Source organism: Cygnus atratus, chromosome 1 (assembly GCF_013377495.2).
Source record: "Cygnus atratus isolate AKBS03 ecotype Queensland, Australia chromosome 1, CAtr_DNAZoo_HiC_assembly, whole genome shotgun sequence".
In the NCBI taxonomy this organism is placed as follows: domain Eukaryota; kingdom Metazoa; phylum Chordata; class Aves; order Anseriformes; family Anatidae; genus Cygnus; species Cygnus atratus.
In genome coordinates this window covers 16,079,404-16,099,986 of record NC_066362.1, presented here as the reverse complement: position 1 = coordinate 16,099,986, position 20,583 = coordinate 16,079,404, and the positions used below count along the sequence as shown (strand labels likewise).

Here is a 20,583-nt window from a genome sequence, read left to right as displayed (position 1 = left end):
ACATTTACCTACAATACATGAGAAGGTCTTAAAACAGTTAGAAGTTATCTAAAGATGTAAAACCCTGTACTTGAATTGATGACTGCCTGACAATCCCAGGAGCTGGCAGATGAATGAATACCAAACTGGAAATAAGAAGGAAATTTTTAAGCAAAGATCGTAACTGATCACATGAAAAAAACCAACCAACCAACAACAACAAAAAAGCTAAAAAACAAGCTAAATTCTCTGTCACTTGTAATCCCAGCATCAAAGCTGTAAAGATTCTGAAGTCTGCATAAGACCACACACATACGAATTTGCATTTGATGTAGGTATCATCAGATATTTGTATAAAAGAAACTAGCACAGGATCACAGAATCACAGAATATCTTGGTTTGGAAGGGACCTTAAAGACCACCCAGTTCCAACCCCGCTGCCAAGGACATGGATGCCACCCACCAGATCAGGTTGCCCAGGGCCCCATCCAACCTGGCCTTGAACACCTCCAGGGATGGGGCATCCACAGCTTCTCCGGGCAACCTGTTCCAGTGCCTCACCACACTCTGAGTGAAGAATTTCCTCCTAACATCTGATATAAACTTCCCCTTACAGTTTAAAACCATTCCCCCTTCTATCACTACATGCCCATGTAAAAGGTCGCTCTCCATCTTTTTTTATAAGCCCTCTTCAAGTACTGAAAGGCCACAATGAGGTCTCCCCAGAGCTTTCTCTTCTCCAGGCCGAACAGCCCCAGCTCTCTCACCCTGTCTTCCTAGGAGAGGAGCTCCAGCCCTCTGATCATCCTCATGGCCCTCCTCTGGACCCACACCACCATCCCCAGAGCTGGAAGCAGTACTGTAGGTGGGGCCTCACTGCTGTGCCAGTGCTGAGCTGGTTGCAGCATGGCCCTCCCCTGGACCACTTTAACAGCCCCGCATCCCTCTTATGCTGGGGGCTTCAGACCCAGATGCAGGGCTCCAGGTGGGGCCTCACAAGGGCAGAGCAGAGGGGCACGATGCCCTCCCTCCCCTGCTGGCCACCCCTCTGTTGGTGCAGCCCAGGACGCAGTTGGCCTTCTGGGCTGCAGGCACACACTGCTGGCTCGTGTCGAGCCTTTCGTCCACCAGAGCCCCCAAGTCCTTCTCTGCGGGGCTGCTCTCAGTGAGTTCTTCTCCCAGTCTGTGCTCATGTCTGGGATTGCCCTGACCCAGGTGCAGCACCTTGCACTTGGGCTTGGTGAACCTCATTAGGTTCACGTGGGCCCAGTTCTCCAGCCTGTCCAGGCCCCTCTGGATGGCATCTCTTCCTTCTGGTGTATCGACTGCACCACTCAGCTTGGTGTCATCTGCAAACTTGCTGAGGATGCACTCAATCCCACTGTTTATGTCATTGATGAGGATATTAAACAGTACTGGTCCCAAGATAGACCCGAGGGACACCACTTGTTACCAGCCTCCACCTGGACACAGAGCCACTGACCACAACTCTCTGAATGCGGCCATCCTGCCAACTCCTTATTCACCAAAGAGTCCAGCCTGCAAATTCATCTCTCTCCAATTAGGAGATAAAGATGTGTGGGACCATGTCGAAGGCCTTATAGAAGTCCAGGCAGAACTTATAATATGTGTAACAGCTGGCAAAAGGAGAAGTAAATGATAAATTGCCTATGTGGAAATGAGGCATAACCCACTAGTTCCTTCAAGTTATATCACGCCAACCCAGCCATCTGAAGTTCTCTTCTTGTCCTACTACAGTTCAATGCCCACACACATGCAGACATACCTACTCATCTTTAAATCTATTTATGAAGCAACACTTTTAGATTCTCTGTTCTTCTCTATAAAAATAGAAATGGAAATTAATTCCAAAGCTTTGATTTTGACAAGCACTGTGCAGATTTGATCAGTTCACATGAAAGTACTGGAAGTTTTCTCATTTATTTTCTGAAAGCGAGTAAATATACTCAAAATACTTACCTCATACACGTTGAACTGAGACTGCCCTCTTGACAACTCTCTGTAACTTGTTGTGAATTCTCCAATGAAATCATGACTATATAAAAAAAATCAAATCAAATGCACAGTATTTACTAATTTAAATATGTAATATACATATTCATAAAAAAGAGAAGTACAGCCAGTACAAACTGACACCCAGGAAAGCAGCAATGTCAAAAGATGCAATTTGCTTAAAAAACTTCATTTTACCTCCATTGTGTGCTTACTCTACTAGTAATCAAAATGAAGAGATGATTTATTAGGTTAAATCTTTCTGATAGCTTCTGCTTAGCTTAGCCACATAATGGGGACTAGGTTGTAAATTAGTGATCTGCCCCCCATGAAAAAAAAAATCTCAAAGAATTTCTTAGATTCTTAGCGAATCTAAGAAAACAGAGTGGGCTATTAAAGGCTATCACCACTTTCTCACTGGATCACCACTGGCACCACAGATATCTAAACGGTGTGTGACTGTATGAGAGAAAGGGAAGTACCAAGAGTGAGAAAGGAGTAACTTACATCAGAAAAGACCAACCCTACAAATTTATGTAATGTGACATTCAATGGTGCTTTTGAGAGGAAGACCAAGGCTTATCGCAGTTGCTGCCTCTACCTGTCCAGGAGGAGAAAAGCAATTCACTGAGGCTACTCAGGACTGGACTCTATCAGAAAGTAGATCTTACCCTAATACTAAAGCCGTGGTTACAAGCTTTTTCTTTCTGAATTCTACTCCTGATCCAAGAATAAGTTCCACACTCCAGTGCTCTGTCACCCACGTTTTGAAAACTGCTTTGTCAACTCTTACCCGGGGCATGGCATGCAGCCAAGTAGCCGCTGGGAGCAGGGTGACCAGAGGGAGCGTGCTGGGTGAAGCATCCTTGCGAAAGGCTTCTGGGGTCAGGGAGCTGGAGCATAGAAACCACATGGCTGCTGCCAGAACGGACTGACCTGCAGTGTCACATCTCAGAACACCTGGAGCAGGCAGCAGCCACACAGGAGACTGCCAAACAGCCAGCTACACAACTGCCAGGCGGCACAACACCTTTCTGTGCCCATTCTCTGCCCTCCCCAGCTGAACACTGCTCACTGCTGCTCCAGCTCCCGTTCCCTCCTGGCCCTGTCTCTGTTTTCAAACTTTTTTCTTCAAAAATAAGACTTTTTTCTTAAAAAATAAATTTTAAAGATATTGTTTCCTTTCTCTAAATGCTCTCAAGTTTGCAACAACTATATAACCAGGGCAATAGAAGAAGTATCATATAAGCAATGGAACTTGAGTTCTATACAGGCTGTAGCACATAAGGTATATTAAATTTTGGGTCACCACAGCACTGGAAAAAAAAAATGTACCTTGGTTGAAGAGGAACCCTTCCCTTTCATAACAATTCTTACCGTAAATTTTCAAGTCAGCTTGCTTATTTCAAAAGCAGAAATTCAAGCAATAGCTCAATGACTACATATGAATATGCTGTAGCAGACAATAAGCAATTCCAGACTGGGTTCTTTCTGGTAAAAGTACTTAAAAATCTGTACTGCTTACAAGTAACTGTTTCCTTAATTCTAAGAGACACTGGAATGCTTCCTTTTTTCTTGTGGCAATGTTCACAGACTGGTTAAGAGCTAGGAAGATTTAATTCCTCTGACTAATCTTGTTAAATAGGTGTGGACATAAATGATCATTCTCAGAGTTCTCTGCTCTTAAAAGATCATTAACCTAGATCTGAACACTCACTATTCAAATGGATGTACATTCCTCCACTAGACTGGCTCTGAAAAAAAAGCACCTGCTGGAAGTATTAAGAATAAGAAGATCCCTCCCCACACTCCTCATCGCACAGCACCCCATGCATTTCCTTATTAGTCTATGAATTGAGAATCCAAAGAAATAGTTGTCTTCAACAGACTTTTGCCTTCCTAACATCAAGTATTCCTAGGCTTAAACACTTTTGTCCATGAACTGCTTATCAGAGACTCTTACTACATTAAATAATCACTTGAACCCCAAATCCCTAAAACTGCCACTTATGGTAATATGCTTTGAAGTGCTGAAAATCAATTTCAGAATTATTAACTTCACTTATCTTAATGATCTAAATGAAAAAAAAAACCAACAATGGAGGAAAGGACAATCATCACCAGAAATGTCAGTAAGTAGGGTGAAAAGCCCAATCATTTAAAAATCAACTAAGCAGCTGGAAAAGGAGGTCAAACATGGAGGACAAGAAATAATTTCAAGGCACCTGGACTCTGAGGCTTATGATCTCTCTTGCAGTGTTTAGGTTCTCAGATAAATTTTTCTCTCTTGCAGTATTTAGATTCTTAGATGGCTGTTTTGGTGGCCCCAGGCTTGTATGGCACTATTTATAATTTTAAAATCCAAGAAAAAAACATTTATTCTATGTAACAGATCATGAATGTCAAGAATATGAAGTGGCTTTTGTACCACCTATACAAGGTAACAATTTCTCTGAAGTTAGTAAAAAAGCCTTCAGAGAGAAATAAAAACACCAGAGAATTGCTGATGTTCTCCTTTTTATATTCACACAGCCCAGAACTCAGATGGAGCAGACATGCCTACTGTATTCTTGGGAATTTTCACTGAAGTGCCTCAATGGAGGTTGCCTCTCCAGTTCCAGTTTTTTTTTTTCAAACTTGCATATGTGTAATTTAGCAAGCTGCTCCAATGCAGCTGTTTATAATAATTTTGCTTTCCTAATAAAACAGTAATACCTCAAATAATGTGCATCTATACTGTTACACCACCTATAAGTTATACCACTTAACCGGAATTTTCTAGCAAGGTTTGTGGAACTGTTGTGTTACTCCCTCACAGCTCACTTGCTCAAGATCAAATGTAAGAAAAGAAAAGAATTTTCTACAGTTTTTCCTTTTTTTTCATTATTTATTTTTATCTGTTAGGCCCATTCTACATCCACTAGACTACTTTCCTATTCAAATTTTTATGTCATGGATATCAATGCAACGTGTTGCAATACAGAATCTTCCAGATGTTTTCAGCAATAAATGACACCAGAATTCAGCACTGGAAATACAAGCAAGCTAGTATTTCTGTTGAGGATGAATGAACTAGAGAAAATAATCCTGTGCAGTTAACTATGAGTATAGAAGTTTTTGCATTGCCTGATTAAAACCAGGTAAAACCTATTTTTGTTGGAAATGTTAGGTCTGCTAAAACACACAAAAAGAAGAAAATCTTTTAAATGAAGTATGAAAGTATCCAATGGGAAGTTGCAAATTATCTTATTTTTCCTCCTGTAATACCTGCCTGCAAGTACTTCATTGATAAGGACACTCAAGAAAAGAGGTCACCAGTTTCACACAAGTGGGCTTCTCTGAAGCAACAAAAACAACTTTTGTGACTTCATAGCACCAAATATTTGGGGGGGTTATCACAGCTCTTAGAAACAAGGGTTATGATTTAGAACAAATGTTTCACATTTTGACAACTTTTGTATGAAAACTGGTTTGAGACAAAGAAATGCTTAATAATTAAAAGTGTTAAAGTTACAATGGTTCAGTGGTACATTTTAGTCAAGAAATTGTAAATGATGTTTGAAAATAGATGAGAGTTAAGAATATACAATTACTCAATGTAATTCATGAACTTGACAGTAAGAAGCTGAGCCCTCGAGCTGTTTTCCCAAAGCACAAATAACAAGGCATGAGGAAAAAAAAGGAAAAAAAAAACCAACAAACAACTCTAACTCAAGACTGTTGAATAAAATAATACTGATTCATAAATCAAGTATATGCACAGTAATGTTGTCTTACTGATTGCAGAATAACCTGCAATATTCAGTATAACTTGCTTTGCTATCTCCAGGCTCTCTGATGATCTTTCAAAGGTTGTTTTTGGCCAGAGTACACAACTCTGGAGCAAAAAGTTGCAGCCCAGTGAGGTAATCAGATCGTTTATCAACTGCTCATTAATAAAGTGTCCATATTTGTGTAACAGTGGCTTTGTACAAAAAAAGATAGACTAATTAAGGCATTTTGAATAGGATTCTCTTCAGGTAAATTTGGTTAACTCTAAGTTAGATCAGTCAGTTACGTTCTTGCTAGGATCACTAGTAAGTCATAGGCACCACCAAATGGCAATTTATTGCTGTTAGGATGGATTAAATCAGAATGTAGACAACCATTTTCCCTGTTTGCTACTGAAGTAGCTTAAATGATTAGTTGCTTGATTTTTAAATTGTCTGAAGTTATATGAGATGGGCACTGTCTTTGAGGAATTTAACATGTGAAATGTCAGTGTTGTCTGCTTCTAAATTCAAAAAAGGTGGAAAGCGAGAGGCAAAACCACATACAATTAGAATAAAAAGGAATACATGTAAGTAATATTCTTTTTTTCTTTTCATTAGATACTAGTATTACAGGTATTAAGAGTGAGATGTGAGGAAAAGCAGATAATGTTTCAAACTGTTTGGCACAGTAGAGGCTAATGATTGCCTGAATTCCACAGCATGTTAAAAATTTCACTGGAAGCTGCAGCTATACAATATTACTTCTCAGATTTCTTCCCTTTCTTTATAATCATACTTCAGTTTCTGATTTTGGAGGAAATAGGTCAGCACATGGGGTTCAACACATTAATAAAATACTATCTTTATCTTTAATAACTTGTAAATATTTAAGTTTTCATTTTCATATTATTTTCACAAAATATTGTAGTTTAACTATATATAAGTATATCCCATTTTTTGAAGATTTGGCAAATCTAAGTGAAAAACAGAGGATGTTAATAGAAATTAATCTTTATAGTGATGCCACAACTTTTTGTTAATAATGCTTTGATAATTTAAATCCCCATATTTTTAATTGCTAGAATATGTTATTTTGTTCCTTCAGGGAATAGCTAATCAAGGAGGATGAATTTGCACTAGCAGGTGGTATTTATAGAGGGTAAACATGTGGTAAGAATACTTATAAATCAAGATACTTCATGACAGAACCAAAAAGACAAAAGTATAAGCTGAAAAGGCTGAAACTGGTTTTGGCTCTTGTCGGCGAAGAAATGAATGGCAGCACAGGATATATTTGCCTATTATGATTACAAGATCTACTGGGCCACAGAAGCACAGTATCATAAGCTATAATACCAGAAAAAAAAATGCTTTAGCAACATCAGAGACATTACTATATAACAAATACTATACTCTTAAAAATTCAAATGTAAATGCATATTATTATATTGAAAATATAAAGATTAATAAGAAATAGTTAAGACAGACCAACTGATAGAGAAATGTAAATCAATATATTCTTGTATTGCATGCAGCATCTAGTACCATGATTTATGAATATGCTTTCTATCCTAAATATTAAGATACAAGCTCAAGCATTTTTTAAGGAAGAGGTATCAATCCAGTCTGACTGAAAATAATTGTGTCTTGTTTGTCAAAACAAGGACAACTTGAAAAGCTGATTTCTTCAGAAGAAGACTGTATACTCAGTAAAGACAGCAAGGTTGAACAATTATAAATTCCTCATCTTGAAATTAGCTAAAGAAAATCCACATATATTCCACCACCCTCTTTTTAGTGATGGAGTTATTTAAAATCAAGTCTTACCGTTCTAGAGTTTACAAGAATGTTTTGATGAGGACAGGCATGGAAATGATCATTCAGATCACATCTGAAATTATGATAATCAATAGGTAGTTTCTACACTGCTATATCTAGGCAACCATGCCTATCAGTTACAGGCTCAGGCATTTTATCCTACTTGAAAAGAAAACCAGCAGTTCATGAAGCAACGTCTTAAGCAAAGAAAGGAGTTTATAAAATGGATTATCCCTCCTTTCATACATGTACAGTAACTGTTAGAGATCACAAAACATTCCATCTTGCTTGTTCCATGTATGAACATATACACATCATGTTTGAAACGGGATGATACATCAACATTTACAATTGCAAAACAAGAGAACTGTAGCACAACTTTTTTTTTTCAGTACCTGTGACTCTAAATATTGAGACAGACTATTCTCTAGTTCAGTTCTGGCCACTATATATTTATACATTTTTAAATATACGTTCATGGAAAATCCTGAAGTATAACAACGTCTTACCTTCCATCTCTATCCCAATCATACACTTCTACTTTAATTGTCCTAAAAAAAATAAAAAGAGAAAACAATATATATATTTTAATGTACTACATTGCCTTTAATATTTACATTTTAATAGGATATGGAAAAAATCAACTGTACCAAAGCCAGAAGACCAATTTTTCCAGTCATTTCTCATGGTGCAGAAAATAGCAAGTCAATCAGGCTACCCAATATAAATTCATGAATGAATAGTAAAATATGGTGAAAGCTAAAGAAACAAGCAAACGTATTAGAAGCTTAACCAGTATATTTTTACTTGCTTATGCTCTGATTTTTATTTTTATTTTCTTTTGTAATTGATCCTTTAAACATAAAGTATTATCTATCAACATTTTTAAAGAAAATCAGCAAAATGGAACTTATTGTGGTTGCTTCTTGGTGTATGCTATTACTTGGAAGATCCTGGGGTATCTACTGTGGGGTAGTAACATCTTACAGAAAAAAAAATGTATTTATATTTGAGAAGATGACTCTTCTCTGAAAAAGAAGAGAACTTGAGGAGCACCTTATGAAACAAAAATTCCTGGCATAGTACTGTTTGCAAACAACGTTCATAATACAAAGTAATGCACGCTTCTAGAATTCTAGTATATAAATTTTGGTTCTTAAATGAAAATAACTACTCCAGAATAAAGCTAAACTTCAATCTGGTAAACAATGTTAGTCTCTGCTAAATATTCTGCAGTGGTGAAAAATGAAAACTGTGTGATTCAGCCAAGGCATTGTGAAGGCACTGGGGCTGCAGATGAATGAAATCTGTAGTACTTCAAAAACTGCACTTTTCAACCCTTAAACTCCCTCTTACCCCACAACAGAGGAAGAGGCTGCTTTGCTATCTGACCGAAAAGTAAAGCGCAGGATCATTTTTTTGAATTTTTGATTTTTTTTGAATTCTTGTAAAGCCAAAAGAATGGTTCTTTAGTTCTTGCATCAGCTTATATTAGATAACCACCACATTAAGCAACACATCCACAACTCTGGCTTCCTAGAATGAAATGGGATCAGCAAATCATGGAAGCATGGGTGGGAACATGACATAGGAAGCAATTTTTCCCAAACTGACTGATTGCCCTGGGCACCCTGGGAATATTCACACTCCTCATAGTAAATCAGGAGCTGGTGGGCAAGTTGGGTAATAAAATGTTAAAGTCTGGCAATATACAATTACCCAGTGTAAACACTTATTCAAGAGAACTAATTATAATTTATTCAATTTAAAACACGATTGAGAGACAAATTAGCACATTATTATACACATAAAAAATACTGATATTCCAAAATAGGCAAAGGAGGAGTTGGTTTCTCTTGATGTTTCTCTTTTCAACTAAAATTCTCTTTTCAACCAAAATTTAATTGCTCTACCCACATAATTTTTTATATTTTATCTACCTTGTAGCATTTCAGTTTGGGGTTAAATTACCTTAGGATGACAACTAATTATAATGACAGTTGTTCTTCTATGGAATGAAATCAAGAACAGTTCCGAACAGTTCCACTGAGTGTTTGATTGTTGAAATGATATGGTATTTCATTTAGTAAGAAAGGCAATATCACAGAGTTTCTTTCCCCAGACAACCATTATTTTACTTACAGGTTTCAAAACCTGTTACTACTAAGACAGATAAGACACTAGTAAATTAAGATTTATAACACTGGTAAATTAAGATCTACATGAGGGTCAGTGGGATTTAAATTTTGAATCGTCCTACAAATCTGTGTTTGAATATCTACATACCTACTCAGTTAATACCTTAAATACCTACATTAAAAAAAAAACTGCAGAAAACTTTAATTATTAAGATCAATTCTTAAGATTTTTGACATAAATTCTCAATAAGTACAACTTCAGTAAGAACAACTCTTCCTTGAATGAAGCTCCTTTTTCCTCAAATTCATTCCACATTAAAAAGATTGATCACCAACCCTGAGTTTCACCTATTTTGCATGACACATGCATGGCTATATGCACTAAAATAAAGACCTTTCAAACTTTCATGTACTGATATTTCAGCCTGCTCTACACTGCTATTTTACCTTAAAGGACCCAGTTTCTCTACTTTCATTTAAAAAATTATAGTTACACAAAATTGGGATTTAGGAAACCTCTGTCTTAAAACTTTCATGCAGAAAATAACTGTGTGTAAGTGCTATTTGAGAGCTCATATTAAGAAAAAGAAGAGAACAAAAATTTTAAAGTTACTAAATACTACTATCAAAATCCCTGTGGTGGTTTAAAAGATGTTGTATGATGGTATAGTTTGAGAAAAGCTAAGCAAATTCTTGCCTTTTCACAATGAAAACATGGATAGAGTTCACTTGGAAGCATTAGCTAACTGCAGAATTACTCTTCCCAAAACTAGAATGAATGTTGACTGTGAAACATATCCTTATCAATTACATTACTCTCACCTTTCAACATCTATCACAGAATCCAGAGCATCATAATCTAATCTGTCAAACTATCATTATCCAAAAGAGACTTTGGGGTTTTATGTTTTTATGTATTACCAAACTGATCTTAGCAATCTAATCCTCACCTTTAGAAATAAAAGTTTTCACATTAAATAAATGAAAACAACAACAACAACAAAAACTTTTGATGCTTCTTTTGGGCCATCAACAAATAATAATTTGAATTTGACAGCTAAAATGTGTTTCTTCATTTGAAATATGATTATTATAGGCAGGACTACAAAGTTGCATTGAGACATTTATTTATAAGGCATTCACTGAGTACATTATGTAGAAAGAATTCAAAGTACAATCAACATGAGAAAACAGTAGTTACACAATAATTTGAAGCATGCCATTATATTTTTTTGTTCTCTTTTGGAATGCTGGAATTATTTCAATATTGCTTCTAACACAGTATCTTTTTTTTTAATTATTATGAAAGCCTTTTCTTGAATATGATAAACAGTGCCGAGTACAGAGACTAGCATTATGAGCACTATTTTGCTTTGCATTATGCACATATATAAGTTTAAAATTCTATTTGATTAGAATTTACTTATTATGAAATTTCTGCATTTTTTTCTATCTAGCTGAAAGAGAAACCAATGTGAATGACAGTAACTGTATTGAGTACTTCACAAAGAGAGTATTAGGAATGTAAGAGAACCCTTTTTCCTCCACTTTGAAGCAACGTGACACCAAGTACTGGAAAAATATGACATAAAATAAAGCAGCTAAGATCCAGTAGGAAGCACTGAGAATGGTCATTCCCCAAAAGAATGATAAAAACAATTCCACTTTCGTAGAAAAAAATCACAACTCAATTAGCTTTTGAGCTTTCCATTTTTAATAAGCAGCTTATAAAAATAGAACTTTATTACCATGAAAGCATTCTGCTTAGCTTAGTGAATATACGCACTTCTTACTATCCTGCTTCTTCAGTACTAACTACTTAGTTTAAGTCAAGTGAAGCACAAGTCAGGACAAGTGTTGATTTCTGCTTATACCCTGACATCAGCTAGTAAATTACAAGTTGAAGGAATGTCTCCCCAAAAGACTAGGCTTTCATGGTAACAGATTAAAATAATTTTACTTCATACATTTCACTGATTAATTAACTTAATAAAGTAATGTAGGTATGATATGGCAAAACCATGTGCTACAGCAACTTAAAACATACATGAATGAACAGTAATTACGTACATGGAAGCTGAAAATGAAAGGTCAGGTAGAGAAAAAAAGTAACTACTTAAATTCCAAATTAAAGATTCTTTCAAAGACACACTCATAGGAAAATTATCAATTTGAATAAATTCTTTATTTCCCTACATGTAGTAATAGGTTTCAAGAAAGGATTGGGCTTCTGCTGATGGGAACGTTAGTTCAGGGTTAGAAGAGTGCAATACAGAACTCTTTTATTTTAACTGGTATTCTATCTGAACTGACTTTTTATCTGAACTGATAAAATACATTCAAAGTATAAAAGATAATAAGATATGACCATACCAAACTCAACTTAATAAAACATATTTTAGGGGGTTACAAGGCATTTGAACTGTATTTTTGACCTTTTGCCTTTGAAATACCCAGACAAGTATATTTTGCATCTCTTGTATTTTCTCTCCTTTATCTTTCACCCAAAGTAAAGCTGAATTGAATCTATGCACTACATGCAGCTTACCTATTACTCATACTCCTATTCTAGTCTTCATATATTTTGTTCATATTTCTTTCATTATTTTAATCTAAATATTACATTATACGCTGCTAAAAGAATTATGACTAATGGTAAGTCTATACTTCCTTAGAGTCTTACTAAAATAATTTCAGTACTCCAGATTTCAGGTAATAAGGATACATAAATTACCAGACATTTATCTGGGTATATAATAATAACAGCGATATCTCAATGCTTTTCAAAAATATGAATAGTGACAACAGAACAAGTCATCAGAAGGGACTTAAACATTTTTCTTGTTGATATTGTTAGAAGTTAGCATGTCCATTTTTAAAGAAGTCTAAAGATACCCATAATTCCTCAAATTAACTAACTTGCTTGATAGTATTGGTAAAACATTAGTAAAACCATGGTTTATGACCATGTTTTTCAAAGATGGACCCTTTTGCATTGGATCACTGAAAATGTCAACTCTGAACAAGATAGTAATTAACTTCTGGGTTTCTAATCTATTTATCTCTAGATGAGATCTACTTATCTCATCTATCTATATATTGTAAATGCTCTCAGTTATCAGCATCCTCTGACATTACAATGTCAACCAAAGAAGGCAGACATTGGTGTACATTTTTCACTGAAACATTATATATTAAACATTAATCCTTGTGCATACTAGTACCAGTGGCCAGCCAAGTTAGTTATGTTCTTTCTAACTTTCTTAATCACCATAGAGACTGAAGAATTTTTCTTCCTGAAATCACTGCTAGCATTTCCTACAGATATAGCATATTGGCTTAATTTTTGGAAATTTAATTTGGTGTTTTGAATACATAATATCCTTTCAGAATACTGAGTAAATAATTTAAATAACATCCATAACTGAACTGTTTAGAAAAAACGGATCTATAAAAGAATACATGAGTTAGGAAAAAAAAAGTATATGCTAGGAAAGCGTAACCTACAGCTTACCGGTCATAGTCTCCATTACACAGAGCTCTGACAGAAATCTTGAATGCCTGCCACACTGGATTTAATGTATTTTTTACAACTTCTGTTTTGTGGCAGATTGTAAAACTGAAAAAAAAATAAAATAAAGATATATTTGGATTTATGTACTTTTTTATTTGTGTCAGCAAACATGGAATAAAAAGAGCTGTAATCTGTATTCACTGATACAATGTTCATATAAAGTTTAAGCTAAGAAAAGAGTAGTAGTGAAATCCAGGAGAAGGAAGGCAAGGAGGACTGACGAGAACAGACCTGTTTGTGAGTGATTACAGACTAGGTCGCTACACAACTCTAAACCTAAAATGTTTTTACCCAAAACTTCCACCAGACTTACAATCACTCAGTGAATCAGTTCAGGGAAGAGCGCTCTCCACCCCACTTGTTTAAACAGGCTTTGTACAGCCAGAAACCAGTCACAGATCCAGAAGGAAAGAAGTCTGGAGAGAGGATTTGACTCTTTTTTAGCAGTTAAGATACTTAGCCAAGGGAGTCTTGGCTTTCTGACTCTTGTTCCCCAATTAATGTCTAATTTTTTTTAACCAAGGCTGTCTCAGATAAAAGATATAAACCTCCACAACATTCCATGACCACCTTCTCTCAAATGAAATGCAACGTTTTAATATATATTTTGCTTTCTCTAAATGATGCAAAATTAAAATACGTCTGAAACCTCATAATGGAAAGTGAATTGTTCAAAAGAAAATAGGAGGCAAGGTCACTGGTGAAATCAATACTGAAATTCTACATACAGATGACACTAAAATTCTCTTTTGAAGGAATACATTCCTTAAATTCCAAAGGCCTAAGTTCTTATCCAGGCTATTACTGAGAAGGCATGGCTAAAAAAAGTTTTCTAATTGGGATATTTTAATTCTACTTCCTAGAACACTGTCAAAAAGGTAGAAGATATTTCCAAATTTGCAGTATAAAGAACTTTGACCTAAAACAACATATAGGTATCAGAATATTCTGAAGCTATGATTTTTTTTGGAATATTCTATTTAATTTAAAGACATGCTGTATCTTAGGAAAAGTCATGCTATTTAACTATTATGACTATTTTTTTTTTCTATATTTACCATACATTCAACTCTTAAAACCCTTAATTGCAGTATTTGATATTTGTTGCAATAGTTTTATTTCTATGCAGCATAACATTATTTATTAAAATTCAACACACATAAAAGAAATGCAGCTTAATCTGACAAATATAAAAAAAATGAAAACTGTATTACCATCTGAAAATAAGTAAGTTGCCTACTGTTTAGCAGCAGACGTACTTAACAGGCATCTATCTACCTGCCATCTTCATTGCTTCGATGAAATACCAGGAAAGGATCGGATTTCCCAAAGAAGTCCTTCTTGTCTAGTTTGTTCGCACAAAATTGCATTAAAACTGAATCCTGAAATTGATAATACAGAAAAATTACAAAGAGCATGCAGTTTGATAAGAGAAAATTATCATTGACTACTAACAATACAAATAGAAAACAAACTAAATGAGAGGTATCTGTCTTCTAGATACTTTCTACTTATTCACATTCTTGCAAATGTCCTTAGAGTGCAGCTTGAACTGCTGGAACCAATAATTTGTTTGGAGAAGCATGAAGTTCTATGCTAAATGATTCAGGATTTTTGTAGTACTTTCTGACATCCAAAGCTGCCTTTTGAGGGAAGTAGATGCATAGGCAAAGAACACATGTTAGAATTAATTAAAAAAGCTGCAGTGAGATACAACTACGCCTTATTCCTTCAGTGACTTACACCTTCAGTTGTCTGCTCCTGCAGTCTGTAAAGCAAATGGCTTAGCAATTAAGACTCTAGACATTTCCAGAAAACGGGTGCAAGAGGAAGACTAGTGAAAACACGGTCCACCACTGACTGGGGCACGGGACCAGGTGACAAAGGAAATGCAAAAGTCTGGGTTCCTCATAGCCTGTCTTGGTATTTAGTGCTAAGGATTGACATCAAGAACCTTGGGCACCTGGGACCAGTAATAAGTAAAAAGTAATTCGTACCAGCAATAGGTACAAAACGAAATACAGGAAATTCCATTTAAATACAAGAAAAAAAAGCTTTTTACTATGAGGAGTAACACTGGAACAGGGAAACTGTGGAGTCTCTTTGAACATACTCAAAACCTAACTGCACAGACCCCTGAGTAACCTTGTCTATGCAAGTTCTGAGAGGGGTCAATCTGGAAGAACATGAAGGCCTCGGAATGCACCTAATGTTTATCTTCATTACAAGAGAAAGAAAAAAATCCTGTTCCAACTGTGGGTTTAATGACATATTTGTGACTTTTGAATGATTTGTTATAACTGGAATGGCAAAGCTGATCTTGATGGTTAAATCAGAATATCAGGAAAAAATATTCTGCAGACTCTTCTAAGGTTACCTATAAACGCTCAGGGTGATGGCAAACTAGACTTAGGAATGGTTAAGTAGGAGCATGATTTCTGCAGGAAATCAATTAAATGAGATGTCCATTTTGTCATCTGATAAAGTGTGAACGTTTTTACCAGTTACTACTTCCAGACGCTCCAAAATACTTCCCAAAACAAAGGAGAAAGGCATTTTCCATGACCATACTTACTATTCTCACTAGTAACACAGGCATGTCCTATTGCTACATCATCTATATCAGAGAGCCATCACTAGTGCCACCTTTCATATCATCAGGTTTGATAACACTCTGCATTTACTGATTTATTCTCTTGTAATGAAAGCAGAGATGTGAACACAGGCTGAGAAGATGCCATTGTGTAGAGCAATGGCAAAGTTAGTACTCATCCCCCAGAAGATCAAACATTTGTGTACAGAAAAAAATGAGTAAGAAACCAATTTCTTGAATTGTAGTTAGATTAGTTTTTCCCTTTAAATCTGACAGATAAGAAAGAAGAGAATTAGGATCCTTCCTCAATAAAAAAAAAAAAAAGGTAACAGCAAAGGACAAAAGCAATAAACAAAGCCTAACTAAAGGAGTCAGAATTAGGAATAATCTGTCATAAAAAATTATAGTTCAAGGACAACAATTTTTCTGGTTCCACTTGCTATCAAAGTTGAAATAAAATTAAGTGTCCACTGCTTCTTTCAGAAATCCTTGTCACAAAAAGGCATGCTTTTTGTAAGTCTATTATTCCACCACTCAATATTAGCAGAGAAAAGGTAGTGTATGAGTGCACTCCCACAGACACTGTTAATGGGAGTTAAATAAGACTGAGCCGGTGCACCCTATTAGCACAACAGTGCAGGACTTGTAGGTTGTCTGACAAAGGCAAATAAGATTTTACCCTGTGTGCTATTCATATACACCAATTCTGCAGAGAAATAACACAAATTTAACTAAACTGGAAAAAAGGCAAAAAAATAATGATTTATTTCTTATGGAATATATTTCTTCAAATATCTAATGAGCTTAAGTAAATAAGACCTAAACAGATTAACTATTGGACATATTAGTAAAAACAAAGTCATTACTATCACAGAAATAGATCAAGAATTAACAGCTTATGACCCAGTGTGAAAGTTTTAAGTTAAGGAAACTCTGAAGCATTATCCCCCAACATCACCAAATTGCAAAAGCTAAGCCCCAAAAACAAGTCTCTTCAAGCCTTAAGACATTTTTGTAGGTTTATGTATCTAATCTTATATTCTCTAGATCCCCTGGATCTCACCAAACGTCTGATATTATTGCTTTCCTCATTAAGATTTGCTATCTTGTCATTGCAAACTCTTCTAAGATACACACTACAGCCTTGTTCATTATATACCATGCTTGGGCTAACTCCCCCACCTTCAGATTCCAACCCTTCTTTTATCACCCTGTGTATATAATCCTTCCTTATTCTTCCTTCCAGTCTCTGTTTCCCTATGATTTACGGCTTGCTGCTAGCTCATTCAGTGCTGGGAAGCCACAGAGCTGGCCTGGCTCCAGGTGCTTTCTGACCAGTAAGCCTTCTCCTCTGTCCAATCTACTTCTCCATGAGCACCTAGGAGGGGGAAAAGTGGTGATACACTTTGGGAAGGTCATGACCACACCATGTCTCTCCCCTTAACCAGTCAAATTCCCGACTGTCCCCCACACGCTGAGATATTCTTTTGCTTTCTATTAAATAAGTAATGTTATAGCTACCATTAATAAGCCAAGGCAGTCTTAACTTGAAAGAAAACTGTTTACATTCTTCTTGTATGGAGATTCTTTTAAATATCCAAATAGCTTTTTCCAATAAACATTAATTTGATATTTCTTTAAATAATATGACTATTAGCATAAAGTTTTTAAATTAGAAGGTCAATTTTACTGTGATGTTCATGCAATATCAATATCCCATAATGGAAATGTAATTCCACAGCCGAAACAAATGGATTTTTGTTAAAAATTGGACACTAAGAAATTAAAATACGATTACTTAGAGAACCAAAGACTAGATTTAAAACTCATTTAAGAATCAAAAACCTTATGCTTCAAGTTGTTTTCTGCTTATTTCTTTACTACATAAAGCTAAGAGTAACTCATAAAGGAAAAATACCCTAACTTCTTACAGATATCAAAATATAGAAATTTGTATATTTTTTTTTAACAGTCTGGTGCAGGGTAAGTCACAAAAACATTTTCACTTTACTTTTCAAAAGCAACGAACACACACTTACTCGGCAACAGCCCAGCTCCTCTGCTGTTACTATGACTGTTCCACATTTCTTCCCAGGAATGCCTCTATAAGAAAATATAACTATATCAACTCAGTACCTTCAGATCAATCATAAATGCTACAGCTGAGACAGATTAACATAAGGTAAGCTTTCAAGTCACAAAACTGATGGCATGCTATGCAGTTTCACTCCTCTGTCATTTGTCCTGTGTTAAAATGTTGGTTAACTTAAGCAAATTGGTGACTAAGTTGCACGTTCCTTCTAATTTGCATGGACAAACAGTTAAAATTAAAACTAAACAGATTTAATTTTAAAGGAAATAGTACAAAAAATTTAAATGGGATGAAATGATAATATCAGAAATTCTATTTTTTACTCTCTCATTAACATTTTATTTAGAGATGACTCTAAAGCTTAGAAATTCATGAAAATGATCCTTTTGCAGATTTTCCTTAAACAAAATGCCAAAAATAAATTTTAAACTATACACCAGCCTGATTTTTACAAAGACACTTAGTCTGAAAAGTTTATGAAAACACACGATAATCTCATCATAATATAAGATACAGTAGTTATTAAATAAATTACTATTCACCCAAACAGCAATTAAAAGCACACTGCTGCAACACCAGAAAGCACAAAACAAATCGTTAGTATATAGGAATAGAGAAGTCACAAATAATGTGACAGTATTCAGCGCCAGCACTTTTTCTGGGGAAAAAAAAGTACATGTATTCAGATACAACTTGTTGCATAATGCTGCCATATCTTATTATCTATTAGTAAATCCATTAGCAGATACATTAGCAATTAATAGTGGATTATTTTTTTTCAAGGTGAATGTTATTGCTTATACTACTTCAATTTCAAGTTCTTTATTTCTTTCTTGAAAATAAATAACTATTTAAATAAAGTTATTTTCCAAGGAGACACAGAGGTAAAATTACGCTTTTAAATTGGTTATATTTTTCAGGTTTTTCAAAGAGAACTAGAGGGCACTCATGTTCTTCTGTTATGACATAATATCAATGTAAATATCTACTCTTGCTCTTATTTTTGCTTACTAGTTTCCTTAATCCTTTTGATTTTTGTACAGAGCTCCAAAATTTTAAATAAGTTCACCAAGACTGTGGTAGGGCATAGCAAAAACAAGTACAGTGATGCAAAGAGAACTATGGAATTTTAACTTCTAAGCAACACTACACCATATCTGCAACCTGTAGAGGTGGGAGATGGGAGAAAGGAAGGGACAGAGGGGCAGGGGAAGTGGAGGGGAGAGGAAGGGAAAGAGAGAGGGAGAGAAGAAAAAGAACTGGTGGGGAAATAGTTCTTAAAAGCAGATTATGAAGAGGAGCAAAGACTGATGAAAACGTATGTGAGGACTTCAGAAGCTCACTGAAACTCCTGTTTAGAATGGGATGTTTGAGTCTGTAGGAAATACATCAGGGAATGCTGCTCTTATGCTGCTCCAGTCACTTGTCAGTAATCAAAGAACTACGTGACTCTCGTCCTGGACCTAGTATCCTCAGTACAACAAGGTAAGTCTGATTTCACAGGTAAAATTGTATATAAGGAAGCTATTCAAGTTTTTAATATTAAATCTTAAGTGAAAATTTAAATACATAAAGATCTTATGGCACCCTTCCATTTAACATTAACTTATAAAATATAATACCTTAAGACCAAACAGGAAAACTTTATAAAAACAACAGAAAAAATATGGTCAATCAAGTGTTACACAGTATGATTCATAGTTTCATCAACTTCTTCTGACCACGTGGTTTTAAATCTGTCACCCTTCAACAGCTCAAAGCCTGAAAACTATCCATTCTAGTCTCTGTAGCAATAGGATTTTGATGTGAAATACCAGATTTTCAAAAGATGAAAAAAACTGTGGTTGTTTTTTTTTTTGAACAGTACATGTTGAAACTTCAAAAACTTTTGAAATTTGGTAGTAAGAGCAGCAGTAGAAATGACTTAGTTGTAAGAGTGATATTGAATTTATATGGAAAAATGTTTCAAGGAACAAATGACCTTCATCCCTGCTTTGACAAGTGAGGAAGAAAGAAATCTCAGAAGTATAACTAAAAAATCAGAAGCACCACCATTCTGTAAGCTATGTCACTCAAACAGAAAGAACCAGTATCAGAACTACCACAGACTGAACCAAAACTCTTGCTACAGAGACACTTGAGTCCAGGATGGATGCAAATTGGTATTAGGGATGTATTTGAGAGATAGCCCAAGCAACAACAGTATTAAGAGCAAAAGCACCAAACATCTCTTTTGGTACAAAAATTCAAATAGATTTATTCCACCCCCAAAAGGTTATTGTGTCATGTGCTAAACCATCAGAAATACAACTTGGATCACCTCCTGAAGAGCTGGAGGACTGAAGTAAACTGTTGATAGCAAGCTCCATTTCTGACAAACTGGTCACCAAACAGTTATAGAGAAGAATCTTGTGCCACCCTGCTTGCAGATACAACACATCGCAGTCAATACCTGCCAGTGTCAAACTGAGATTTGCACATGAAGACATGCTTTATTTTATGAACATGGAGGCCAAGGCAGGCCCAATCCCAAAAGATACACGTCTGGAATTAGCACTCCGAAAGCTGGGGAAGCTGGAGGGGCAATCGCCTGAAGATATTTGGGTGGGTATGTCAGCAAAAAA

At 35.6% G+C, this 20,583-nt stretch overlaps 1 protein-coding gene across 2 annotated transcripts in view; it reads right to left on the bottom strand.

Annotated features, from left to right (window-relative positions):
- CPNE8 (copine 8) overlaps nt 1–20,583 on the bottom strand; it is a 103,469-nt gene that overhangs the window by 35,590 nt on the left and 47,296 nt on the right. For both annotated transcript variants that reach the window (XM_035549279.2, XM_035549280.2), the window contains exons 7-11: nt 17,907–17,970; nt 14,553–14,656; nt 13,215–13,319; nt 8,072–8,113; nt 1,960–2,035 (exon numbers count right to left, since the gene is read on the bottom strand). In XM_035549279.2, coding sequence (XP_035405172.1) covers nt 1,960–2,035; nt 8,072–8,113; nt 13,215–13,319; nt 14,553–14,656; nt 17,907–17,970 — 391 coding nt within the window. The remainder of the gene's footprint in view (nt 1–1,959; nt 2,036–8,071; nt 8,114–13,214; nt 13,320–14,552; nt 14,657–17,906; nt 17,971–20,583) is intronic.